This window comes from Phodopus roborovskii, unplaced genomic scaffold (genome assembly GCF_943737965.1).
Source record: "Phodopus roborovskii unplaced genomic scaffold, PHOROB, whole genome shotgun sequence".
NCBI classification, from domain to species: Eukaryota; Metazoa; Chordata; class Mammalia; order Rodentia; family Cricetidae; genus Phodopus; species Phodopus roborovskii.
In genome coordinates, this window is record NW_026125506.1 from 5,128,891 (window position 1) to 5,156,562 (window position 27,672).

A 27,672-nucleotide genomic window follows, 5' to 3' on the forward strand; every position below is an offset into this window, starting at 1 on the left:
AGGGGGACTCAAGGGACACAGTTGCCCCCAGTTGAGAATTTTCAGGAGGAAGAATGATACTCCAGTAGTGTTAATCCCCCAAGACTGCTGTTGCTAATAAGTCGGGAACTGTTGCCAGACAGATGTCAGTAGGACTTTTCTGCTCGGGTTGCGGTCCATGGACCAATAGCATTGTCATCGCCTGGGAGCTTGTTAGAGATGCGGAGACCCGGTCCTAAGTCAGAAGCTGTGCTTTAATAAGATCCCTCGGTGATCACTGTGCACATTAGAGCTTACAAAGCTATGGAGGAAGAGAAACATTAGCTGTCTCAGGCTTAGCGTTTCTTGCTCATCTTTGTGGGTCTCCCTCATTTTGACTTCCAGGCTCAGGGTGAGAGGAGCTGCTTTCTGGTTAAGGATTCCCATGGAGGATGTAACCACCTAGAACTGTTGGCTTAATTTAAAAAAACAATTACATTTATTTGTTTACATGAGCATGTGTGTGTGTGTGGAGGTTGGGTGGGGGGTCAGAGGACAACTGGTGGGAGCCTTTCACCTTGTGGGTCCTGGGAATCGAACTCAGGTGTCAACAGGCTTGGCCACAAGCACCAGCTGCTAAACCATCTCACTGGCCCAAAACTGTTGGATTTTCTGCTATACCTTTGGGGAGGGAATGTAAAGCTTTTCTCTCATCCTTCAAGATGTGACTTCTTCTTCATCTGATGGCAAAAGGGAATTTGCTTCTCTCTCCCATTTACGGTTGTTTCGTTTCCTGTTAATGAAGGATGGGTTAAATGCCCCTCATTAATATTTATAAGGCAAGTATTCTATCAGAACACTAAGCACCTACTATGTGCCAGGGCTCTGCAAGCAGACTGTGTGTCTTCTTACTGGTCCTTCTGCTTCTCCGCCACCCTCCAATGAGTCAGTTAATTCCTAGAATGACTCCCACAATACACATAACAACCCTGGGGCTTGAAGACACGAGCCCGTAGTGAAGGTCACAAACCATGTAGTTGTTGGTGATAGGAACCGAATCCAGGCCTTTCCAACTCTACACTCTTTACTTTTATTTTATGTTGTTTGTGAAGGCTGTTTACTGTTTATTTATTTATTAAGGTAGAGCCTTACTAGGTATCCTGTGCCATCCTCACATTCATGATCCTCCTGCCTCAGGCTCCCAAGGGCTGGGATTATAAGTATGTACTACCATACCATCTTGCCCCGACCCCCGCAGGGCAGTCAACGGCAATCTGGGAGACACCTAGGGGAACCGAAGGGTAAGGGACAAGTCTGATCAAGCTGCCAAACTTTATTTTCTCAGGGGAGGCTTGTATAAGACCATGGGCAGGATGTGAGCAGGGTTTGCAAGTGGGCAGGGTGAAAGGGTCAGAAGGAATGCCCTGAACTAATCTGGCTGGAAAGCTGCAGCAGGAGGAATATCCCGAGCTATTCTTTAACTGGCTGTAAAACCGCAAGTCTGTATCTAGGAATGCTCTGCTAAACATTCTGCTTACTTCTTAAGAGGCAGTAATTTACTATCTCAGAGGCCTGAGGTAGTGAGGATGGTGATGGTCCCCAACACCATCTAAAATACCACCAAATAAAACATTATCTCTTTTGCTTTTGTTTACCTTGAGAATGCTGGAATGGTGGATGTTTTGAGCGATAGATACAAGGGCCTGGAAGTATGGCTTAGCAGTTAGGAGCACTTGTTGCTCCTGAAGAGAATGTGGGTTAGGTTCCCAGTGCCCATGTGGTAGCTCAGAATAGTCTCTTAACTCCAGTTCCAGAGGATCAGACTCCTTCTTCTCCTGGGACACCAGGCATGCATGTGATACACATACATACATGCAGGCAAAATACTCATGCACATATAATAAGAATAAATCTAAAAAAAAATGTAAACTAAACTAATTGATACAGACAGTTGTAGAGTCAATAATGTCTCCTATCCCATGTCTAGTCGCCAATGAACTTTCTGGACTATTCTATGGTGATATAAGACATCATTGCCTCCTATACTCTAGATGGCATCTTCTTTGTTCTGCTTCTTACTAATTCAGGTGTTCAGCCAGGCGGTGCTGGCGCACACCTTTAATTCTAGTGCTTGGGAGGAAGAGGCAGCTGGATCTCTGAGTTCAAGGCCAGCCTGGTCTACAGAGTGAGTTCCAGGACAGCTAGGGCCACTCTGTGAAACCCTGGCTTGAAACAAAACAAAAATTTAGGCGTTCTTATTAGCAGGCTATTTTCGTATATCCCTGAAAAGAGTGAAGCCAGAGGTTTATAAGACCCCTGCCCTGATGTCGGTTTCTGGGGAGGGACAGCGCCTGTCTTCCTCTCATATAGAATCCCCGTGTGGTTTTAACACTTGTCTCCATTTCTGTACTTGATCGGTTTCCCTGTAGGATAGCGCAATTTCTACAGTGAACGTGTCATGACGGGATCGCTCGTGTGGTTTCATCCTGTCTAAAAGCTGCTAGGTTTGGAGTTCCCATTGCCTGAGCCAGGTGCCAGCTCCGAGGAGGAGGGCAGAGGTGGTCTCCTGTGCTAGGCATGGTCCCTCTGCCAGTCTCAGTCTGTGTGGAGACAAGAGGGAGGGAGGGAGGAAGAGAGGAAGAGGAAAGCAGGCCCCTTGGGTATCAGCAGCTGGGAGGAGGCAGCTAGGGAGAGGGTGGGCTGCCATAGAGTGATGCAGGAACCCAGCTGGCCAGAGCATGGAGAAGGCATGATGAACGGGTACAGAATAGCCTCTCAGGGAATATGCGGGAATATTTATGCGCCTCTTGGGGGGTGTTCTGTTTTTAGAGGGTTAAGTGAGTAAGAGGAAAAAATAAGCTAAGGGGGGCTAAATGCTTATGAATTTAGGATTATAGCCTTTTCTCCTCTACGTGAGCTTGGAGGCCACATCCAGAGATATTAAAAGTATATATCCTACGTCATAAACAGAGACAATTTATTCTAGAGACACCTGCAGTGTTAAGGTGGAGTGGGTGTGGCGATCTGGGTATAGGGTACATCCAGCTCCGGAAATAAAATACTGGTTCTGGTCAGAATGAGGAAATTCTTAGTTTGTTGCTGAGGAAGAATGATCTGGAAGTCTAGCTTCCTGGTGGCCTGAGCAAGAGTCACAGGGACCAATAGGAGGAGAGTCCTACTTCATGAGGAGTGCAAGCCTAGGGTGGTCTAGGCTTTCCAAATACTGACCTTTGGGGAATGTCCCCACCGGCTTCCCCGTGAATAAAGCCCCCTGTGATAAGATGAACTGTACCCCTTCAAAGTGCACCCCTCCATGACTCATGCATTTTATTGTGCCTCTCCGCCCAAGCCAGTGGTACGGTGCCAGATTTCAACTGGATCAGTTCTAAATGAGATAGGATAATGCTCTTCCACAGAGAAGATGGGAGATGAGAATAGGCTTGTTAGGGAGCCCAGAAACTGGAGTCCCCCACCATTCAGCTCTCGCTTGCCGAAAGCCCTTTCCTAAATGAGCAAGCATGGAAATGATTTGGCCATCAAATCAAAATTATATTAAACATCTGGGGCGCTGTTCAGCAGCCAACTTCCCAATCAGTTCTATGAAGTGTGTTGATTGCATTCACGCTCATTTTCTGAGGGTGAAGGTTGGATGGAATGAAAGGGGACAGTTGGGAGTCACATGAGATGTCACCATGGGGACAAAGTGGAAGGCACAGGTGGTCCACGGCTGGCAGTTTGAAGATGGCTCCAGTGTGTTCCTTCAGAGAAAATAAATGTGGCCGGCTCTACGCACCCCTGTAGTGGAGCCTCAACCTCAGCGGTTGTAGTAGTTTGGGGCCAAAGACAGCCCTTCCTGACTTTCAAAGGGACGCATGCAGAAGCCTGTCACCCCTCCCCCCAGATGTTAGTGTCCAGTGGTCTTGGATGCTGACAAGTTTGCCCATCCTACAGAAGATTGCTAAACTTTCCTCCATAGACGGGTTGGCCTTGCTGCAGGGAACTCTGGGAGCAAGGACGAAAGCGGCCAGTTGGCTGAGCGCATGCCAGGCCTGCATGCAGGCAGGAGAAGAAGGGTGTTGAGCAGGGATCGTGTGAGGTGCACAGTCCTGCCTCCCAGCAATGCACGGTCAGTGATCCCTCAGCTCTGGGGAATGTGGCCAGGGGTGACTGAGGAGGCGCCTGGGCGTGTTTGTCTAATACTTGCCCCTTGCAGGATGAAATGGGGGGAGCAGTTGCTCCCTAGCCGGGACAGGGTAGAGAGCGGGAGACCTCCCAACAGTTGGGCACAGCTCTGTTGAGCAATAATAGATGCTCAAACTTTGTTATACACGTAGACTTGTGAAGTCACCACCGGCCTTAAGGAAACAAGCATGCCTGACATCCTGAAAACTTTATGTGCCCTGTGGCTCTCTCTTCCATCCTCCCCCATCCCTTCCTTTGTCCCTAGAAACAATAGAACGAATCTCAAGACCGAGCAGTTTAGCCTGTATTTTCTAGAGTCCGTGTGAACTGAGTCATACAATGTGTACTGCCAGCCGTCTCTCATCCCTCCATGCAGACGCACGAGTCGTAGTTCATGGCTTTTATTGTTGGGGGCGTCTATGGATATCTCGACACCTGCCGGTGAACATTTGGGTTGTCTCCAGTTTTTGGCCCCGTGAAATAAGGTCGCTCTTCTCGCGAGGGCCCCAGTCTGCAGACGCATGCATTCATCGCTCCGGACTAAAGCAGGGACAGAACAGAAGGTTTAGCTTTTGGAGAGGTTTAACTTTGCCACAGTGGTTGCCCCGTGAGACTCCCTAATGTTCTCAACAGTTGGACCCGGAGTCATTCGGATCGCGGTCTAATCAGCTGTAGAGGTAACCTCCCATTTAAACAGTCTGAGGTCTGAGGAGGGGGCCCCCGCTGGTAAACTGCTTGCTATGCAAGCAGGAGGACCTGCTTGGATCCCAGCTGGATGCAAAAAACCAGACTTGACATGCTGCTGTAATCCCAGTGCTGGGGAGGTGGACACAGGACCATCCCCGGAATGTGCTGTCCAGCTAGTCTAGCCAAGCTGGGAAGCTCCAGCGTTAGTGATAGACTCTGTTTCAAGACCTAAGGTAAAGAGTGACCTAGGAAGACACATTGACATTGGCCTTTGGCTGTAACCACACACACACACACACACACACACACACACACACACGACCTTCTGAACATTCATATGTATATATATTCATGACATTGACTTGGCAATGAAGCTGTTTCGTTGTCCTTCAGATAACTCCCACAGTCTGGATTTGTGTCCCTCACCTCAGTAGGGCACGAGGTCTGGTACTTACTCTTCTGGCTCCTTATCTGTAGAGTAGTAGTTTTCAGTTGGTAGTGAACATGGCGGTATTCAAGACATTTTTGTTTAGCTGGGAGTGCTATTGTGGGCAGAGACCAAGGATGTTCTTACTGAACACCGTGATAAGTATAGCTGCCAACCCCATCAACAGGGACTTTCCCATTCCTTCGCGTCAGCATAGCGCCATGGGAACCCTGGACTAGAGCTTCCCGCTGCAGGAGCAGTGGGTATGGCTTCTGGGCCAGGTGGAGGTGGAGTGGAATGCCATGAGAGGTTGGAGCTGAACGATGGGCATGTGCGGGCCTCATTTACTTCTTAGGTACTTTTGGGGGGTGCAGATTTCTGGTTTATAATAAACATTTTAAGGGTAAAAAGCTCTAGCCAGGTGTGTTGGCACAGGCCTTTAGTTCTAGCACTCAGGATGCCGATGGGGTGGGCACTGAGTTCAAGACCAGCCTGGTGTACACAGTGAGCCCAGGCCCGCCAAGGCTGCAGAGTGAGACCCTGTCTCCAAAAGGGTGGGTAAAAACTTTTAGGTGCTGCAGATACTGAGGTAGAGAGGGCAGCAAAGACCAAAGCCCGTCAGTGCTCTTGGGTGTGGGTGATTTGGGGGGGGGGGACTGTTGCGAGTGAGGGTTGCTGGGGTGACAGACCCAAGGGCGTGGAAGCTGTGAAGCACCCTCCCTTCTGAAATGTGTCCTGACAGAGGTCCAGGCCTGCAGGGAAGTGCAGCCTGACTCTTAACTGGAAATGTCCCTCGTTTGAGGTTTTCTAGCCTAGCGTAGGTGGCTGGGAGATTGCTGAACTCCTGGCCAAGGGGGAGGGGGAGGAAAACTCAATCTATAGAGAAGAAATCTGGTATAATTGTACCCCAGAAGTAGGGGAATACATCTCCAGGCATATAAGCCTTTGGGAAAGTGCAAGTCAATCACAAAATGCCTCGTATTTTAAAAGATGTATTCATTTTTAAAACACTTCATTTTATGTGTATGGGTGTTTTCCTTGCATGGGCATCTGTGCCCGAGGGGGTGAGAAGAGGTCATTGCATCTCCTGGAACTGCAGTTACAGTGACGGGCTAGAGTTACGGATGTCAGCTGCTGTGGGTGATAGGAATCGAACCTGAGTCCTCTGGAAGAGGACTCTCAATCAGCAAGCCACCACCTCTCCAGCCTGATTTGTTTTATTTTTAATTATCTATTTCTGTGTCTGGGTGTACTGATTTTGTGTGTGTGTGTGTGTGTGTGCGCGTGTGCGTGCGTGCACATGTGAGTGTATGTGCCTGTAGAGGCCAGCAGAGGGCGTCAGATCCTCTGGAGCCAGAGTTACAGGTGGTTGTGAGCCACTCGATGGTGGGTGCTTGAAATGAGCTGTGAACCTTTGGAAGGACCAGGTGTTGTTAACCACTGGGCCATTTGCCCAGCCCCTAAGCACTCAATATTAAGCAGACTTGGAGGAGGGACATGGCCTTGGGCTATGGTAGATGAGAACACCCAAATTCGCAGATCCATTACAGTCACCAGCTGAGAGGATATTGGTTTAGCTGTTAGCAGGCAGGTGCCAGCATTCCTTAGATTGATCAATTGATTGAAGCATGTTTTTTCCAATGCTAACTTCCTTATTTATCCCTAAGACAGCATGGCAAAAAATTGATCACCAGAACAATGTTGCCTTAAAGTCTCTAGGAGGAGTGCAAGCAGCGAAGTCCGTTTTATGTAAGACTTACTTGGACCTGCTCTGTCAGATTCTTGAATTTCTTGTATAATAATGTGTCACTGAGTGACACATCCTCACTGCTCTCCACCCAACAGAAAGAGGTCAGGGGGCGGGGTCTGAGGCTCTGGGTAAGGAGGGCCATCTCTTCTCATGGGCTGAATTCCCAGGAGAGCTCACATGCTGGCTGTCTTTTTCATCTTTCCATCCCAGCCCCTTTTCTCACGGTAAGGGCTCACCATCAGATGTCCCTAAGGTCTCTGCCCCTGCAGCCGCCACCGGGGTTTCCCTGCTCATCAACCACGTCGTCCCTCTCTGAGCTATTGCCCGCTTTCCGAGTGTGGAATCGGTCAAGCGGACTGTCACGTCACACGGGCAGAATTCTAGCCCTGACCCCTTCAGACCGTGACTCCTATAAGATTGCGTCTGTCCAGTCCGCTAAGACCTTCCCTGATACTATCTCCAATCTAGTTCAATTCAGGGTCCCCTCTTCAACGTCAGCCTCCTTTCCCGTAGCTTTCTTGGGCCACAGCTCCAACCACTGGCTTTTTTCAAAGTACGTCTTCTTCCCACTTCAGCTCCTGAAGACAGATGGCTTTTAGCCAGCTCTAGAGATCCAGTCCCCGGTGCTTCCTACCCGACCCCTAAGTGATGCCGTCAGCCTTTCACTGCTCTCGAAGCCTCCTGAGTTCATCATAGAGCTAAGATGGCTTTTATTTTTCTTACCGCTTTCCTTTCAATCTCCCTTCATTTGTTAGCATAGGATCCACTTTGTCCATTGAAGGGCAGGACATCATGGATTGAAAGCGCCTCTGATTGTGTCACATTAGTTGAACATGATCAAGCGTGGTCCAGACGTGCTCTTGGCTTGTGGCATTATCATGCGCTTTTTACTTTGTCCTCTGTGACACGGTGCTTGCTAGCTGCCCTTCATCTCCGTACAATACAGCAATCTGTCGCTCAGATTGGCGACTTAAGAGTTTAGTAGGAGTGGGTTAGTCCCCCCTTTCTCCTCCCTTTCTTTCTTTTCTTCATCCTTTCTTGCTGTCTTTTTTTTTTTTTCCTAATACAATAAAATCTACCTGTGTAGTCCTTGTCAGCCTTAATCCTCCTGCCTCAGCCTCCCAAGCTGTGGGATACAGGCACGCGCCCACCACGCCTGGTGGTCTCCTCTTCTCCTTTTTTTAAATGTGTCAGTTCTTCATGACCAGTTGAATACTCTGAAGGTATCGCAGATTGAGTTCCGCACAGTGAAGTAGTAGCATCCCCAGTCTGAGAAACTAGCCCACACCCCAGGTCCCTGTCACAAACTGCTTTGCCAGAATCTGCATTAAACGGAGACTGAGGGCAGCCATGTGGCGCGCTGACAGGTGTGTGGTAGTGACATCGCAGCTCTGCCTTTGGAGCAATGAGATCCCAGCGCACGAAGCTCCAAACACTGGGCCCAAACAAGACAGTCCCGGTGTCCATCTGTCATGGTGAAAATCTGAAAGCGGGGACGGGAGGGCTCAGTGGGGCATGCTGGGAAGAGGCAGAGGACGAGGGCGCATGCTTCTTACTTCACTGCTGATGGGAAGAAAACAGCGTTGAAGACAATAAATTTTCCCCCTACAGCTTTTAATGAATGTCAAGATTAGCGAAGGAAAGGGAGGGAGGGGAGGAGGGAGAGAGAGTCAAGAGAGGGAGAGAGGATTTATGAAGGAAAATTAACTACAGTTCTTAAAATAGCCTTTACCTCTGAGAGCCTTATTTTGCTGTCTATCTGATAACTGGGGGTGTGGGGTGGGACTCCCCTCAAAGTTATCCCTGCCACTAGGGAGCATTCACTCTGCTGTCAACTCATACATGTTGATTAATTTCAAAAAACACAGGGACACACCGCCCCCCCACCCCGTCCCCCGTTTTTCTCCTTGTCTTTTACAGTGAACGAAGAGCTCAGTATATGACTTCATACGCATTTGTCATCAGTTAGTGTGGTAGGCATGTTGCGTGAGGAGAGCGGATGATATCATGACACTGTATAGGAAAATATTAATATAGGTGCTCATTAACATATTTTTCAGACAGAGCAATCTTGACTTTAAAGCTTTCTCATTTGATCCAGGTACCTTTTTCGAGTCCAGTACTCTGCTACTTTGTCTCTTTGCCAGGGCCGTGCTCAAGTCATCCAGTCTTGTATTTGCTCATTAAACACTGAATGTAGACCTACTATGTGCCTGGCAGTATTGCTGTGTGCCGGGTCAGCATAGACTTAGGACTCATCATTGAGCAGATTTCAATGACCAAAGGGAAATCACAGTCTTGCTCGTGTGTGTGTGTGTGTGTGTGTGTGTGTGTGTGCGCGTGCGTGTGCGTGGCCGTCAGAGGATGTGTTAAGCAGCCGGTCCGCGATGTTCTCCACTCTCTTGTCTTTGCTACCCGGCCCTGCTGCATTCTCCAGGCTATCTTACCTGTAAGCTTTAGACAGTTCTGTTTCCCATAGTGCTGAGGCTACGCATGTGTCCCCCGAGCCTGAGCTTGCATGGCTGGCCGTTTTACCCTCTGAGCTCTCTCTCCAGCCTCAGCCTTCCCTCCCAAAGTGAACAGAGGCCAAAAAGGAGACATTTCCCCGTGGCATACGAAGTCTAAGAATTACTCCTGGCTTCCTGCCTCCCACCTCAGTGTGGTCTCATACTTGATGGGTTTTGTTTTTTCTAACAGGTTTGAGAAGTAAGTAGCTCACTGAAGGGGAGGTGCAGGGGAGGGGACTGAGGTCTGCCTCGCTGCTGCAGCTGAGAACTGTGGTCCATGGTGTTGGAGAGGGAGGGCCAGTCAGTCATTCTTCCTTGCTGATGGTGGGGAGGGAAGAGAGGAAGAGCCCCGCCTAAGGGGGCCACCGGACTCTTCTGATGCACTTGGCCAGGCCCTGCCGGGTTGTTTTAAGATGTGGCATCCAGGCGTTTATCTTTTTCATTCTGTCTGTGTCTCAGAGTTCCAGTGACTTCCTTCTCTTGGTCTGTGGATCATGGCCACACACCACTGCACCTGGCTTAGAGTGTCCTTTATCAGGCTTTGGGAGGGCGAATTCTCTCAGCAGGCCCAACGGGCTTTGTGTGGAAGAAGGTTGGTCCTTCCGCATGACCTGCCTGGGTTGTGTGTGTGTTCACACAGCCTTCCCCTCTTTACCCACACGTGTCTGCCAGTCCATGTTCATGCATGGTTCCCGGCCCATACACCACAAATGCAGACAGGCTGCTACAGTTGCCTTCGAAAGGGCTTAGATAAGTGGGTGGGGGCATCTCCATCCTTGCTGGAGAGTCATTTCTCTGCGGCTTTGAGGCTGTGGCTTTTCACGCCGTATGTATGATGCCCCACAAGACACTTGTTTTCCGAGGACCCCGCTCTGAACTGTCTGACAAGAGGTTTAATTTCTAGGTTTTGATCTATATTGTGAGCCCCCCATCTCTCTCCTCGAAAGATGTCTGACCTTTTAATATTCTCTCTCTCCCTCTGTCTCAGTCGGTCAGTCAGTCAGTCGTCAGTATGTCTGTCCACCTGGCTCTCTGTGGTGCTGTGGTTTGAACCCAGGGTTTTGCCCATGCTAGACAGAATTCTACCACTGAACCATATTCTCAGCTTCCTTTGTGTGTGTGTGTTTATATGTCTACAGGTACATGTGTGGGTGTGTGGATGTACATGTGTGCTTATGTGCTTATTTATGCATGTGGAGGCCAGGGCACAACTGGTGTCATTCATTGGGTGCCATTCACCTTTTAAAACAATGAAAAAAAATCTGTATATGGTTTTGTCTGCATCTACACCTGCGCACCAGGTATGCCCCTGATGCTGGTGGAGGCTGGAAGAAGGCATCAGTTCACCAGGAGCTGGAGTTACAGGTGCTTATGAGCTGCTGAGACTTGAGCCCCAGTCCTGGGAGAGCAGGAAAATGCTCTTAACCACTGAGCCGCCTCTTTAGCCTCTGACCTCTTGTCTTATTGAGACACGATCTCTTACTGGCCTTGAACTTGCCAAGCAGCCAGGCTGGGGGGCCACAGAGCATCAGAGATCCTGCAGTCTGCCACCCAGCACTGATGTGTTTATGCCGCCATGCTTGGTATTATTATTATTAATAATAATATTATTATTAATATTTAAAATGTGGAGATTGAACTCAGGTTCTCATGTTTCCAATGCAAACATGTTATCTGCCATGCCTGGCACACAGGTTTCACTAAGGTACCCGGGTCACTAAGGTACCTGGCCTTGCTCACCTGTAGCCCAGGCAGGTCCTCCTCCTGTGATCCTCCTGCCTCAGCTTCCTGACTAACTCTGGGATTACAGGCCTGTGCTGTCAGCTCTAGCACATGTGGCCAGCTTTGAGCATGGTAGAGTTTTAAAGATGAATCTTATTTTATAGTACAGAAATTCAAAAATCATAATTACTTCACCGAGGGTGGCTCCTAACCCTCCATTAATCATCCTCCTCACGCAGAAATGGAATTCTATTTTAGTCTCCTACAGATAAATTAGTATATAGGGGAAAGGGAACTTGACTTCTGCGAGGAATTAAATGCTGCGATGGAATTAACACAAACATTCACCTTGGTGTGTCTGCGCCTTGTACAGCAGAGGCTCCAGTGCAGATATGGCTACATCTCAGTCCAGTAAGACCAGCCACGAGCGTGCACTGCACAGCAGTCTCAGGAAGGAGAGACAGGAGAGTCATAAGTTGGAGGCTAACTGCCCCCCCCCCCTTAGGGAGACTCTTTCAAAACCTGAAGTGACCCCGTGTCCTGTGACCCTCAGAGAGGTCAAGTGGTTTTCCCTGGGTCACAGAGCTCTCCTGCTGGTGGGTGGGGCCTGGGACCCCACTTCCCATCCCGAGCCACGAGCCATGAGCCAGCCACACGTGTGTCGGTGTCACCTACAAATCTCCATCAGTAAGTTTGCAGCCTTTATCTGGGTTTCCTTATTTTGGGATGGAAAACAGTTTCTTTTTTATCCTCATACACCTTAATTTCTGCTGTTTTGGTCTTGATCCTTTACTTATAAAGAAGTCACTGGGTGACCGTAGCCAGACTGGGTTTGCACCCCAGTTGATGGGCCCAATTGGGCTGTGAGGTGATGGCTTACAAGCTAATAAACTCAGGTCTAAATCGTTAAAGCCGGTAGCTTCTGACTCCAGCAGGGAAGGCTCTCCCAGGAGCGCCTGGAGGTGTTAGGTCGTTTCCTGCTAGTGCAACTTTACATCTTTGATCTTCCCTTTTCCGCCTCACCTCAGCGCACCTGAAGCCTGAGAATGTTCCTTTGCATTTCCCAGAAGCTGCCAGCCATCCCTGCACATTCCTCCCCCCCCTCTCTCTCCTCCCTCCCCCGCATCCCTCCATCCTTCCAGTTACTTCTCTGCACTGCTCTGGCTACTGTCCTTGGGGAAGCTTCGGAAACAGCCAGATTCTTATGAGTCTGTAGGCTGAAGGCATGCTTGCCGCTGTTCACTTACCCAGCACGGAACTTTGCCCGGAGAAGAAGAGGTTAAAAAAGAATTCTGGACCGCGAAGGGCTGTGACAACTGTCCTAGGGGGAGCTCTAGCGGGCCCTGGCGGGCAGTGACTCATGCTGCTCTGTCACTCCGAACAGCACTGGCCCCAGCCACGCAGGCGGCCAGGTGGGGTTGCAGCCAGAGCACGCCCCAAGGAGTGGGGAGCGCGCAGCCTGCACTGCGGGGGGATGTGATGCCGGCGCTGGCTTGCCAACTTCCCCCTGCCTGGTCCACTGCAGACGCTCTAGCCTGCAACCATGGTAACACTTCTGGCTGGAAATGCCCCCGGGAGCCCCCTACGATGGGCAGCCTCCTGGTGAAGGAAGGACAGCCGCTCACATCCCTTGAGTGAGACAGCCTAGTGGGTCGGCAGGCCGCGGAGACGATGTGATGACCCCCCCCAGCTGGGGGTCATGCCGTAAGGAGGTAGGAGCCCTGCCGCAGACATGCATCTGTGGGTCTCGGCGTCCCCCCTCCCCACCCCCATTGGTACTGGGTGCTGTAGATCACTGCAACTTTATTTGGCTGTTTTTGATTATCCTGACTGAACTGCGGTGGATTCAGTGGGCAGGGTTGTGCTGAGGAGAGATAAGGAACTAAAAGAAAGTGGTCAATTAGATCTCCAGGTGGACTCGTGGCTATGAATGAACCAGACTGACTGCAATGGTTCCAATGGCAATTCCATAGCCTCCCAAGCCCCCCCCCCCCGCACCCTCCCGGCCTGCCCTCGCCTCTCATTCTGGCCAAATCACAAGACACACTTGTCTTCCATCCAACAGTGGTGGACATCACTAACTATTAATCATTCAGATCTGTTTGGAAGAGGGGCTCAATGGGTGTAGGTCATCTGGCACCCTGGCATTAGCCAGCTCACATACAAGCCTTCCGGAAATGTCAGGCAGGCAGGAGCTGCCTGCTCGGGTGACTTGCCCAAGTGCTCTGTAGGAACCCAGTGACCTGTTTGAGTTGTCTTTTACTTTCCCCCTGCCTGGGAAGGCAAGCTGCCTGCCTGCGGGTTGGTGGCCATGTTGGCGGTGAAAGGGTTAATCTCTTGTTGCTGTAGGAGCAGAGGCTGGGTCTGCCTGCGCTAGGAGCTGGGTTGAAAGCAGGCGCTGCAGTGCCATCTCCAATGCTGAAGGAGTAAGGCGCTTTTTTCCCCTCCGCAACAGTGTGGAATTCGTCTGAATTTCTCTCCCCCCCCCCTTGTTTTTCTTTTAACCAGCTCCTCCCCCCTTCGTTCCCACCCTCAAGTCTGACGATGACACCTCCAATTTTGATGAACCAGAGAAGAATTCGTGGGCTTCATCCTCTGCGTGCGAGCTGAGCCCCTCGGGTTTCTCGGGCGAAGAGCTGCCGTTTGTGGGCTTTTCATACAGCAAGGCACTAGGGCTTCTTGGTAGATCTGAGTAAGTGACAATGTGACTTCTAGGGTCTTGCACGGAAGCTTGGCACACAGAGCCAAAGGTGGTGGTGTTGGTGGTGTTGGTGGTGTTGGTGGTGTTGGTGGTGGCGGCTGGCGGTGGTGGTGGCAGCGGTGGAGGTTGGGGGAGTGCAGCGGAGGGAGGGAAGCCTCTGAGCTGCCTGCCTTTGGTAAGCAGTCTACCTGTCTGGGGCTTGTGCGGCTAGACTGTCAGTGTTCTGTTTTGCATGGTGTGTTAGGTACCCGTTTCTGTCTGTGGCCAACTGGCTACTTTGGGCTAGTTTTCTCCACCTTTGGTCTTCTTTAGAGGGAGGAGAGGGTGGGAGATTTCTAGCCATGCAGCTCCTCTGTCAGAAGGGAAACCGTGTCTGAGTTAAACTGAGCTGTCCATCCGTCCGTGTACCTATCTCAAGAGGGTGGATGGCTGGTATCTCAGCTGTACTGGAAGGATCTTAAACGCCGTGCCTCACAAGCCAGAGGTTTCCTGATGGGTTTAACCGAGCTGCAAGTGGCTGAACCAGAGCTCTAGCTGAGAGATGATGCTCGGCTCCTGTCCAAGTATGCTGCAAGATCAGAGATCTGGCAGCCGAGCCAGCCGTTCTGAGCAGGGAGAGCCCTGACGGCCAGAGGAAGCCCCACTCCTGTGAGCCCCCAGGAGGGAGGGAGTGTGATGCAGCCACTGCCACCGACTTACAGAAATTGGGCTTCACGAGAGGGTGGGGGAAACAAAACCAAACCCTAAACAAACTAAGAGACTAGAATTAGAAATAGAAATGTCCCTGGGAATCATCCCCTAGTCTTATAGGAAGCATTTAGAAGATGAGGCAGCCTGGGGCTTGTTTGGAGGGACCTGCTTTCCAGATCCTCAGAATTTATGTGAAATGCACTCTCCTGGTATGTGGGAGCTTGATACCATTCTGCTTTCCAGGGGTCAGGTTTCCCTAGGAAGGTCTCAGACCAGCTATGTTGCCCTCCGCGTCCCTGGCACCCTTACGCTGAGGCTCTTAGGGCAATGTTGGGTAACTAGTTGCTGCCCACCTAGGAGAAGAACACATGTTTATTTGGGGAAAAAAAATTCTCCTTGGCAGATGGATTCATACCTGTTTGTTTGTTGTATTTGTAGCTTAGATATTGATCTGAAGGGCGATAGTATGGGTTCCTGGATGGTGTTCACCCCACAGGTACAATTTTGAGTTTCTTCAAAAGCTATCAGATTTTCCATTGAATTGAGCATCCGATGCATGTCAGGGGCTTTTTCAATGAAAGATGCCAAGGTGGGCTTCCTTTATTACCTCGCCTGAGGTCGGGTTTAAAATTACCTTGCCTAATGTTATGTTAGTATTATTAGATGTACCTTTCTTGCCGATCTGTTCCACCACCCAAGGCAGCCCAGAGGATGTTAAGAGAGGGCGAAAACCTAACCAGCTTGTTGAATGTGGCATCGGGCAGATTTGCACTGACCTAAGCAGCGCTAGGAGGTTTGGCGTCCTCATGGAGGATCCAGGAAGGAGTGGAGGCCCGATGGTGAAGGACACATAGTTAGTGAGCAGAGTAACCTTGACACAATCAGCACACTGAAGGTCACAGATCGGAGCAGATGTGCGGGCAGTTGCTGGTCTGGTTTCTAACGGGCTGGATGTGTTCGGAGAAAGCTGTCTGAGGGTATTGATCTGAAATAAGCTGGGAGGCCTCCGGGGAGTCAGGTCTTGGGGCAAACCGGGAGAGGGGTTGATGTACGAGAGCCCGGGCACTTCAGTTAATCTGAAGCAGAGTGTGATTAATTGCTTGTTGTTCAGGGAGACTCTAATTGCTGCTTTCTGCTTCTCAGAAAGCTGAGTAAAGGGGCATCTCAGCGTTAGGGCCCAGGCACCAGAGAAATATCTGTTGACTGACTTTAGTCACGGCCCCCTCCACCCTGGTGTGTTTGTGTTGTTCTCTGGATTTGGAGGTTTGTGGTCTCGCCTTTGGCTGTCCCCAAACATCTCTCTCTAGTGCATCATCTGAATGAGCTTCCTTTTGTGCCCCAACAGAACGTTTAAAAAGATCCTCATAAAAATAAAATTCCCTTCGACAAAGTCGTGCATTTGTTATCTGGAAGATGTAACTGGAGGCGTCTTATCTTTGGGGAACTTGATGCTTTTTCCATGGCAATTCAGGGCTGGAATTAGCAGCTTCTCCTCCATCCTCAGTCTCTCTCTCTCTGCCCCTGCCGTTGGACCTGGCTACTTTGCCAGAGGTGACTCAGTGGGTGAGGCCCATAGCCACATTTCTAAACTCCTATCCACCTGTTGGTTGTAGGGGACCCTGGGCATGTTGGACCGCAGTTAAACGGGAAGCCAGCCTAAGAGACCCAGGGATGAAACTGCTCAGCAGTTCCTGCAGTTTCCTAGCTGTGCAGTCACAGGACTCACAGCTCTGGGTGCCACCTTTGCCCTGCGGTGACCTCCCCTCTCTCCCTGGGTTTCCCTTCCCCTACTTCTCCTGTTCAGAGTCACGGGTTTTCATTTACAAGGCTGCTACTCGCTCTTCACACCGCCGAGGAAGAGACGGCAGATGCTAGCTCGTGCTTCGCCGGAAAACTGACCCCAGATCTGTTACCAGTGAACGGAACGAAACGTTTGAGCGAGGACTTTTGGCAGAGCCCGGGGCCTCGAGAACGATTCACGTTGCTGGGTTGTGGTTGTGGTTGTGATCCCTCCTCACATCTTAGAATCTTTCTTTCCCTCCTTTGGCAGGGGACCCCAGGCTATTTTTAAGCCAGCCATTGAGAGCATCGTTAATTTTAGGTTTAGCAAGAGGCCCAGCCTCAGCGTGTTGATGAATGAGGTTTAGGGGGCGTTCCTTGCTGCCCAAGTTTAGAGCAGGGGCGCTTGGTGAGAACCAGATTTATTTGGTTGGTTGTCTTTGGTGAGGTTTAACTTTGGAGAGAGAGCATCTATTCATGTACCCCACCCCCACCCCCACCCCCACGTGGTGCTGGACATTGACCCGAGGAGGGCCTTGTCCAGGCTAAGCAAGCACTCTGCCTCAGCGACTACTGAGCTGCCTCCCCAGCCCAACTCTTCCTTTTTGCTCAACGAGAACCCAGACCCGACTCCCGTGCTTGGCATCCCTGAGCCCCCATTTGCTTGAACTTTACGATAATGGGGTAGAAACAGACGTCATTAAGTGGAAGGTTTGAAACCACCGGGCTCCCAGCATCTTCCCTCTGTTGTCAGTATGGTGTGAGCGTCTTCACAGCCTTCCTCCTTCCTGGACTGAAGCACTGCCTCGGTATCTCTGGCCGAGTCAGAACATTCCTGCAAGGCAGTGTGATCTAGAGGAGGCTGGGCTTGTGGGTTTCTGTTTTTTGGGGTGAGCCGTCTTAGGAAGGACGCTCTTTCTTCCCTTTGTCTCTGGGCGCTTTCCTTGGAGCGGATCTGGAGGTACAAGGATCTGCCCTTCCCTTCAGAGCGGAGGAATGAAGACTTTCTGACGCCATCCCTCCTCCCAGATTTCAGGTGGCGGTTTTCGGCGCCTCTTCCTTTCCTGATTGGCAGTCCTTTGCATGGAAGTTTCCTCAGTGGTAACCAGGGATGGTTTCCTAAAGGGCTTCTAGGAGGACAGAACAAAACATATGAAGCATTGACAATTACCCAGCGCATGAAAAGACCTTAGTGTAAATATCTTCCGTTCTGTTTCTTTCTGTTTCTAACAAACCGGCCTACATTTATGTAGAGCCCTTCCATATGTGCCTAGAGGCTGTGGAAGGGACTCGGCAGTAATTGGGGAGTTCTGAGTCAGGCAGACCCAGACTCAGCCCTCCAGGCCTTGGGAGTTTTTCTTCTGGGAACACTTAAGCCTTCAAGCCAACTACTAGACTAACGTTCTGTCTGTCGTCAAGGGGTGTTGTTCTTTGTGGGGGAGTGATTAGAGGGCAGTAGGACAAGATTAAGTCCCGGACGGGCACTCTCCCATCCAGTTGACTGGTCTAAGCAGATTGGCTGAAACAGTTCATAGGACTGAGCAGGCAGACACCTTGGCTGAGGAACGGTAGGGTAAACGAGTGAGTCTTGAGCGAGCGAGTGCTGAGGAAGAAGCCAACTCTGCTTTCTCTTGCTGAACCAACAGTGATGACCCTTCCTGGAGTGCCTGTCTGCTCCCCATGCCGGCTGGCCCGCAGGGCGGGGGGGGGGGCTCATTGGTTCTCATCCTCCCAGGCATAGGAAGGCATGTGGCTGACCCTCACAGAACGTGCGTGCCGGAGTAAGCTCACCCTTACACCGATGGAACGTGAGCGTTAGGGGTCAGCTCTGTAAAAGACAAGCGGATTTGGGGGTTGGGGGTCAGCGGAGAGGAAGGCGGAGAGAGCTGCACGGGTCGTCAGTGCCCAGGCTTGCTCTAAGCAGCAGCACGGGCGCCCAGGAGGAAGGGACGGACACTGTTGTCCCCTCTGCATGGAGAGAACGTGGACTTGTCCACGGTCCACAGGTCCAGACGACGTGGGGCTTCAGTTTCTCTTGGCCACTTAAATGCCCCGGATGGGAGAAGTCAGGAAACGCTTCCAGGGTGCCCAAGAAGTAGCCGCCATCCTGGGGATGAGGAGCCATGGGATTGCGGGGAGGTTTGAAGAGAGATGACAAGCTGGTCATAACATCGCTTTTGTTTTTGGACTTGAAGGGTTTATTGAGTCAAATGGGTTAGTATACAGGTCTCAGGCATCTCAGACACTTAACCTGGGGCGTTAGTGCGTGTGTCTGTGTGCGTGTGCGTGTGTGCGCGCGCGCTCGAGCACGTGCATTTACAGCCATTCACATTCTGACTTGCTACAGAGAAGTTCATTGAGGTCAGGGAACGGCACTGACCCTGGTCTTCAGGCTGATTGTTCATAAGCTGCATGACACACATCCCAGAGGGTGATCCAAGTCATCCCGCTGCCCCTCCTCTACGTAGCGCAGGCTCAGCCTCCTGAGTACTGGGATTACAGGTGTGCACCGCGTGCCCAGTCAATCAATCAGTGTCCCTCATGGCTCTCAAGGGTGACTCCATGACTGTTTCTTCAGAGTTTCCTTTGTATTTCCCGGTGCTTCCTATCTCGGCTCCTGTGACTTGCTCCAGACGGGGGATGGGAGGGAGGACCTGCCTGTCAGTCTTAACTTTTTTGAGCTACTTAGGAGCAGGGGAATCTTCTCTTAAAAATGGTTTTCCTGCTGGGCAGTGGTGGCGCACACCTTTAATCCCAGCACTTGGGAGGCGGAGGCAGGTGGATCTCTGTGAAATTAAGGCCAGCCTAGTCTACCGTATGAGTTCCAGGACAGCTCCAAAGCTACACAGAGAAACCATGACTCAAAACATCAAAACCAACCAACCAACCAACCAGCCAGTTTCCCCGAATGCATGGAAAGTTCGGCATGGAAGCGTTGTCTCTAATGACAGTGCTGCTGTAGTCAGGGTGCTCCTGAGAGGGAGGCTGAGATGCTAAGTTCCCTCAGAGTGGACGTCTGACTCCCTCCCTCAGCGGCAGGAGGAAGGCGATGACCATGCTCATGGTTATCATCTGACTTCCATGTACATGCTGTGACATGCATCCACAAACCAACACTTGGACACATGAACACACGTAAACACAGTAAACACACACACACACACACACAGAGACTGACAGAGAGATAGGGAGACAGAGACAAAGAATGAGACAGATTCACACACACACACACACACCACACACACACACACACCACACACACACACACACACACACACACACACACACACACACACACACACACACACACACGGAGGGAGGGAGGGAGAGAAAGAGAAAAAGAGAGAGAGAAATGGTTTTCCTTTTGCATTCAGCCTAAAGCTCCTTGGCATTGACCTTCCTTCCTTCCCTCTCACCCGTGACTTGGACTTTTTAATAGTCAACAACAACGACAGCCTCTTCTTGTGAGGCCCCCATCCGCTATGCCCAGGTGAATTAATGCTTACTGCCCTCGAGAGCCTGGCGCTGCTTGTCTCCCGCCTCTAACTGGGTCCTAAGCTGGCCGCTCATCTTGGGTTTCCTCTCCTCTTGCTCATTCAGTTTCTCCTTTGTCTAGTCAAGCACACCTTGTCCCCCGGCTCGGCTCGTCACACCCTGTGCTCTGTTTCAGCGGAGCATGTGCGTGCCTCTCAGCCCTGGCAAGGGGCCCACTCAGACGTACCTTTAGGAGCTCGGACCCACACAGTCCCCTCCCAGTCCTCAAGACAAGGCTGGGGAGGGCCTGGCAAGTGCGTGCTTGGGCGGCTCCCACAGATCAGATGCGCTCAGTGCCCTTCTTTCTTCTCCATCCCCACCGCCCAAGGACCATCTCCAAAGCCACTGTCAATCATCCTGACCCTGGGCAGCGTTCTGCTCTGTCCTCTGGGTCTCGGGCTCCTGGTTGAGCCCCACCTCTGACTATGCTTTTCATTATTTTGTAACTTTCTCTGTTTAGGCCCCTGGGGCATGCGTACCACCCGCTGTGTGGTGAGTAGTCCCATTCAGTTCTCGACTTTACTTCCGATTCCCCCCACCCCTCCTCTTCCTCAGCCTAGAAACGACCACTTCCCAGCGTCACCTTAATCACTCCCTGCCTTTCGCCTCTCATCACTGGCCAGGCCTCTCAGTTGCCCTGCATTGTCCTGTCCTCACCATCGCCACCCCAGTGGACATTTGCTCAGACTGGTGCAGCAGCATCCCAAGCAAGCCCTCTGCCTCTGGTTTTCCTGGCTGCAATCCATTCTCCACCGAGAGTGGAATTCCTCCAAAGCCTAGGCTAGATGATGTAATTCTCCTGTGGGGACCTTTAGCGGCATCTTGGTGTGCACAGAATTAATGGCCTCTCCTGAACTTGACATTCAAGCTCCGTGTGCCAAGACCCTAGCTTGTGTTCCCAGTGCTACCTTCTTCTTCTACCATCCGCAATGTCTGGCCAGGTTGCCCAGGGCTCGCTGAGGACAGGGCATTGTCTTCCTTTTGCCACACACAAACAGGGCTTTGGCCCGGCAGATCAGACTTTTGTCAGGTTGAATTAGACTGAAGTGCTCAGGGTTGTACCAGTTCCTTCTGCACCGAGTCTACGGTGACTGCCCACCACTTCCCGCTGGCCTAGAACTCGTTATTCTAAGGACTTTCCATGCATTGTCTCACAGCCTCAGCGTAACACACACAGTGGACACAGAGACCCAGGGAAGCTCCTTCGAAGGCTGACACACATCTGAGAAGACCTGGCCCGTGTCTGGTGACCTCCAGGCCTCTGTCCTTGAACCCCTAGTGGTCACGCTTTGCTAGTTATTGTAAGAGCGACACATTTGTCTAAACGGTCAGGGGGAAGGAGCAGCTTTCTGGAGAGGTCACCAACATAGTCTAAGCAATTAGTGATGCTGTCACGTAGCTCAGTAGTCACCATCGCGTTTAGACGGTAGAGCTGGAGATTACCCAGCCTGGGTTCCCCCTCTGTGGCTTATACAGCTCACCCTGTTAGCTTTAGAGCTCATAAAAGCAGTCTTTATTGGGGAGGTGCGGGGTCTAACTAGCACCTCTGTGAAAAGTCCAGACTCTTGAGAACCAGACAGGCAGGAGTTCGTATCCGGGATCCTCCCCTCGATTTGTGAACGGGGCATTTACCTCCCCTTCGCTGTCTGTCTCATGGGTTGTGGCGGTCTCTGCCTGATAGGCTTCCTTCTGACGCAGGTGGCAGCCTCAGCCTGTGTGCCCGCAGCAGAGCAGGTGTTCGTTTTACGTTGGCTACTGGCACTGAGGTGTGCGGATGTGCCTCTGGCTCCCCTCTCTCCCTGCTTCGGCCTTATGAAGACATTTGAGTGGGGTCTGTCCGTTGAGAGAATTCCGTTGCGTGTGGGGTGCCTGATGGAAGCCCCAGTATCCACATCCAACTTTTCACTCTTAACGGAGTCCGTGGCACCTCAGTTAAGCCTGGATTTTCCATAAAACTCTCTTTTGTCAAGATCCAGTTATAGTGGGGCCCTGTGTCTGCTCCCTCCCTGTCCCCAACAAACATGTCATCTGTCCCCTCCTATCCTTGTGCACTTGAGTGTTCCTCAGGGGGGTGTCTGTCTGTCTGTCTGTCATGGTGATGCTGCTGCCCCAGGACCAAACATGTCATCTCTGTTGTGGGGGCTGGGAAGCCTTCTGCACAGCCTTGACTCTGTACAGAAATTCTCATTTTGGATTCCTTTATCCATGATGATCTGTATACTGTACCTGCCTCGTTCGTTCGTTTGTTCGTTCGTTCGTTCGTTCGCTCGCTCATTCACCTAATGGATCCATCCATGGTTCTAAGCCAACAGTGCTTTATTCATTAACCAATAAGAGAAACGTATTTACAGAATGACATCTCCCATCACTAGGCCTTATGTGCATAAATGTGAACAGGACAGATGCTGTCCTTTTCCTCAGGAAGACAAGAGACAGCTTCGATGTGGGCAAGGATTCTATAGAAATGAGACCGAAATGGCATGGCCAAGGTAGATACCTCAGGAAGGCCTTGCTGACATCAGCACTAGGAGTCAGTTGGAGAAGGTTTCGTTACCCGAGGTGACAGTTCTGAGCACCCGAGAGCTGATCTACTGAGACCCTGGGAGGCACTGAGCTCTGCTCTAGAGGCTGGGCTCTTTCTCCACAAGCCAGCGCCCTGGTGGTAGAGGTGATCGGCCATTCACTCAGCACAGTCTTCTTAGCCTACTCTGAGCCTTGGACTTCCTAGGCACTGAGCATCCCGTGAATTATGATCTGTCAGAGCCGGAGAGTTGGATTGGGTTCTTGATGGCAGGGGGGAAGGTTCTTCCTGGTAGAGGGGAAGGGACAGACTTTGAAGGCAGGACCACACCCCTGTGAGTGCCCAGCCAACAGAGAGCCTGCCCGAGCGTTGGAAAACTCTGCTGGGGTCACAAGCCTGGACCTGAAGCATGGACTTTGAGGGCTCGGTAGGGTTTGGGGCAGGATCATGGTAAATCTCTCTGACTGTTGTTGGAGGGTAGATACTAGACGGGATGGGACATGAATTCAGGGAGGATTAATTAGGCAGTTGTGTTCATTCAGAGAAGTGGTGGGAATATGTCAATAAAACCTGGGATGGTATTAAGAAAAATCACACGCCTGGCTATATTTTTATGAACAGTGAGAGTTTTGATAAATGGTTTTTGAGCTACCTATTAATCATTCCAGAGCAAATGTTTCCATTCATTGGAACCCATCGGCCGTGTGGTAGTGGTGGTGGTGGTGGTGGATTGTGTGTGGTTGGCTGCTTATCTGGGTGTTGTGTGTGTCACCCCCAAAGGCAGGCAAGAGTCTGCAGCTCTCTCACGAGGCTGGCACTCTTCACATTTCCAGGAGCTTGCGACGGGCACCTGCCTGTCTCAAAATGGGCTTACAAAGTTAGTCCATAAATTCCAGAATGTACAGTCTTAAAAGCCAGCGTATTTTTGGAAGCAACATGCTGATGTTTTTTAAAGTCTCTTCTACCACGTTACAGTTCGCGGTTACATATATTTTTAGTGCTGTTGGCCATTAAGGTGAGGCCCTCGGCAGAGCCGACTTCCACAACTCTGGTTTGTGCGTTGGTTCCCTACGCCTGGCCATCTCTGAGGCCACCTGTGGTCTGTGGTCGGGAGATGGGCTTTCCAGGCAGGGGATGGCTTGATGTGCACACAGGGATCTAGGCCTGGAGGTTAGAGACCACCTGACCCACCCACGTTCTGCTTGCTGGGTAGAAGCACTGTACTCTCATTAGCTACAAAGTATTCTGTTCATGGTCTTCATGGAGTTTTCTAAGTTATGTGGATTACTTATAGGCACGTCATCAGGAAAACTGAATGGTATTTTTTTTTTTTTTTTTCTTTTTTTAACCTGAATGTGGAGGTTGCATGTAAAACCGTTTTTGGGTCAAATGTAGTATGTTAAGCAAACGTGTTCTCTAGGCTGTAGAGGTACTGGCGAACCCAGTTTCCTCTCTCTGTCTTATACTGTCCTCTCCCCCCCCCCCACTCTTTGGGCCTCTAATTATAAAGCAGATGTATATATCAGGATGAGATGTTGATTTCAGAGTAAAATTTTCTAGAAAATAGAAGCTGGGTGAAAAAAAAGGAAAATCCAAACTTGGCTCGGCTCTGCTCTTTGTGTGCGGGTGGCCCCTCACACCCATTGCTCAGAGGGCCGGCTCCTCTCCATGGGGGCAACTGGCCGTGCATCCAGGACGTGGCCAGGGGGAGTAGGCAAGTCACACGTGGGCAGGCTGCATGTCCTTTCATTACCATCTTCGTTGTATCAGCATCTTTCCCGTTTCCTGTTTAACCGTCCCCGCCCCCCTCCCCGCCCTGCCCCCAGCCGCAGAGTAGTGGGAAGAGACCTGTTTTTCTGTGTGTGTGGGTTGAACTGTGTCTGAGGGTGGCTTTGGACTGACATGGCTCGCGGATGCTTTTTGGGTTCCTAGACTGTTCTAGACTGTTCTGAGCTGAGGCTTGGCACCAGATTCGGCCACTCATGGATAGAAGTCACCTTATCCCACACGGCCCTCCCGTCTCTTTCCACCATGGCTTTGCCCCTCTGAACGTCCTCAGCCTGGTCTGTGTGTTCATCCAGTGCTGTGCAGCCCAGATGGAGCTGCGTCGAGTTTTGAACTGAAAACCGTCGATTGTAGGCCCCTCCACTCCTAACTGTCTGCCACTCTCACACAAATAGGGTATGTGCAGAGACTGTAGATCAGCTCTGACTTAACCCCCAGGGCTGTGAGGACATAATACCCCTCTCACGGGTGTGCAGGGATCAGCCGGGTGGTCTTCGGGGTACCTGCTCACAGACCATGCTTCCTAAGTGGCGTGACTGACTACTCACGACGTTCCCTCCTGGATGGTCCCCGAGGCGCAGAGGCCCCTTTACCTTACAGCCCTCACCCTGGCATTGTTGACACTGTGGACTGGGTAACTCCTGCAGGTCCGTCCTGTATGGTATAGAATGTTGAGCAGTGTCCCTGGCTTCCTCATACTGAATATTAGCAACACGTGCACATACATACACACAAGCAAACACACACCCCCTCTCCTGTCCTCCACAGCCCTTCCTGACCCACCCTACCCTCATCATGCCCCCACCTTCAACATGGCCCCCCACCCCACTTCTCCCTCAATGTGCCCTCCACCCCCACCCCACCCTCACCAAATGTATCCTGGGGAAGAGCCACTGGGCTGTAGGAGAGGATTAAGCTTTCTTTTAGAAGTAAATTTATCCCGTTACTTTTACGTATGTTGAATGTTTTACTGCATGTATGTCTGATTTCCTCACTGGTTCCCTGCAGGTCTGGGCCGCAGGCACACGCTATGGCCTCGGAACCCTGACGGAGACCCCTGTAGAGAAGTGGTCTTGTTCTGGTGTTTGCACTTTTCTTCTACAACATAACCTTTAAACAACGCCATACTGGAGCTTTAGGAGGCCTCAGACTGGCGACTTGTCTGAACAACCGTGGTGTGTGATGTGATGGTTTGGTTGCTGTCAGGCGAGCTTGGATGAGGCCTCTCAAGCTGAGGTTCACACTATGGTCTGTGCCAGGAAATGCCACCACCGTCAGCCACCATTCCCCGCCACTTTTGGAAGTCAGAAAGATGCTTGGTGACCGTCCTAGAGAAAACGAACTGGGATAATGTTTCAGGATGTTTGTTGGGGCACGCGGGTATGCTGCATTAAGAAATGCATATTTGGGGGCTGGAGTGTGGGTTCCATGGTTAAGAGCATTTGCTGCTATTGCAGAGGACCCAGGTTTGGTTCCCAGAACCCACATGGTTCTTACAACCACCCCTAACTCCAGCTCCAGGAGATCTGCTGCCCTCCCTTCTGGCCTCTTCATGCCTCTGCGTGTCCCCGGTGTGCATAGACTCTCTCAGGCAAAACAGTCATACACACAAAGTTTGGAAAACCTTTCAACCATTGAAGCTTGCCATTGATACTGTGGATTGAGTTGCCTTAGCCGTATGAAAGATGAATAGAATAGCACACAAGTGTCCTGAGCTATACCTGGCTTTATTGTGTGTTTCCCTTCCCCTAGAGACCCACGGAGATGATATAACATAATTAACTCACAGAGTTGGGTATCATGGCACGTGCCTGTGATCCCGCCCTTCAAGGCCAGCCTAGGCGGTGTAGTGAGACCCTGTCCTAAAGAAACAACGCTGGGCCAGCGAAATGCCGGCTGAGCCGGTACATAAGCATGGTGGCTTGAGTTTGATTGTCGGAACCCACACAGAGGAGGGAAAGAGCCTAAGGTTGTCCAATGCTCTACACGAGTAGCCATGGTATACATGTGTATACATATGCCACATAGCTAAAGCTATGTATACGTATTAAAGTATTAAATGTATATATATCATATAATACATATACATATGTATTAGACGGCTTGGAATGCTGTTCTTAGCCATTGTCCAGCCCTTGCAGTTGTTCTGAAGTTCAGAACCGAGTTCCCACTCAAAGAGTGACACAGAGTGCTGTCCTCATAGGACCAAGGTGCCACATGGGAGCACATGCCGAGACTTAGCCCCATGAAAGCCCAGACTTGAAGCCGGAGCACCTTCTCATTAGCACTCTGGGTTCCAATCCCGACCATCCTTCCAAGTCATGATGGGTTCAATGCCGGGCTGAGTCCTCAGTGGCTGCCGGGTTTGAACTGGTCTGGGTGGGCCCTGCCCCCAGCCGTGGCTGCAAGCTCTCCGCGTCCAGGTGATGTTAATATTCACCTGGGGTGAGGCACAGGACTTCGCCCAAAGCTTCGATGACCCCGCCCTCCACCCCCTCCCATTGTTTGTACAGTTGTTGCTACAGGCTGAGTTTAGTCACAGCATTCCTACCAGAGCTTTTTTTAGATGTGATTTTTATTTATTCTTTAAAAAAAGAAAGGTTTCTCTAGCATATTCATTCTGAAGAGCTCTTAATTGCCGTGCTTAGAACTCTCAAATGTGAACATTTGTCAGGCATCAAAACAGCAGAGTGAGTGGACTTAGGTGACGGCTGCATTGTCCGCCGTGAGTACTCATCTGCTGGATCCTGGGCCCTATTAACCAGTGGCCTAGAAACGCCTTTTCTTTCTTTCTTTTTTGGGGAATAAGCAACCTGTTTTGTGCCTGCACCAGCCAACATTAGTGCTTAAGCTCTGCTGGAGCCCGCCCGCCCTCGCCCTCCGTGTGTCATTCAGTTTTGTGAGCCGCATCACACTCCACCATCACAAAACCCGGGCAGTTGTTTTTCTAAAGGGTGCCAGTTCATGCCCAGGTGCAAAGAGCTGTGGCCTGTGTTGTTTCGGGTGTTACTTTGTGATGCATGGGTGACCCTGGATGACTAAAGGACCAGGGACCATCTCTGCCTCCTCAGGCGGCCTGGGGCTCCTCTCTGCAAGGCTACCCCAAGCAATCCCTCCCTATGAAGGCAGGAAGAGGGTGTGTGCGCGTGGGCGTGAGTGTGCACATGTGTGCTCGAGTGTGTATTTTGGCTAGAATATAGGCTTGTCAGGAGTGTTAACATTTCTAGCCCAATGTGAGAGTTAAAAAAAAAAGGGGGACTTATTTCTGGATTTTAATCCTTGTTGCCCATTCCTATGAATAATCATGTTTGTCTGAATGTGACCAATAGCACACGGCACACTCAGCCCCCTGAATGTTACCATTTCAAGCAACTGTTTTAGGACTGTGAGGCATATGCTATTTGCAAATTTACAGGGATCGTAATAAAA

General features: G+C 50.9%; 1 protein-coding gene across 1 annotated transcript in view; it reads left to right on the plus strand.

Moving 5' to 3' along the window:
• Cit (citron rho-interacting serine/threonine kinase) overlaps nt 1-27,672 on the plus strand; it is a 162,097-nt gene that overhangs the window by 46,475 nt on the left and 87,950 nt on the right. Inside the window, exon 9 of the mRNA XM_051176511.1 lies at nt 13,742-13,925. Coding sequence (XP_051032468.1) covers nt 13,742-13,925 — 184 coding nt within the window. The remainder of the gene's footprint in view (nt 1-13,741; nt 13,926-27,672) is intronic.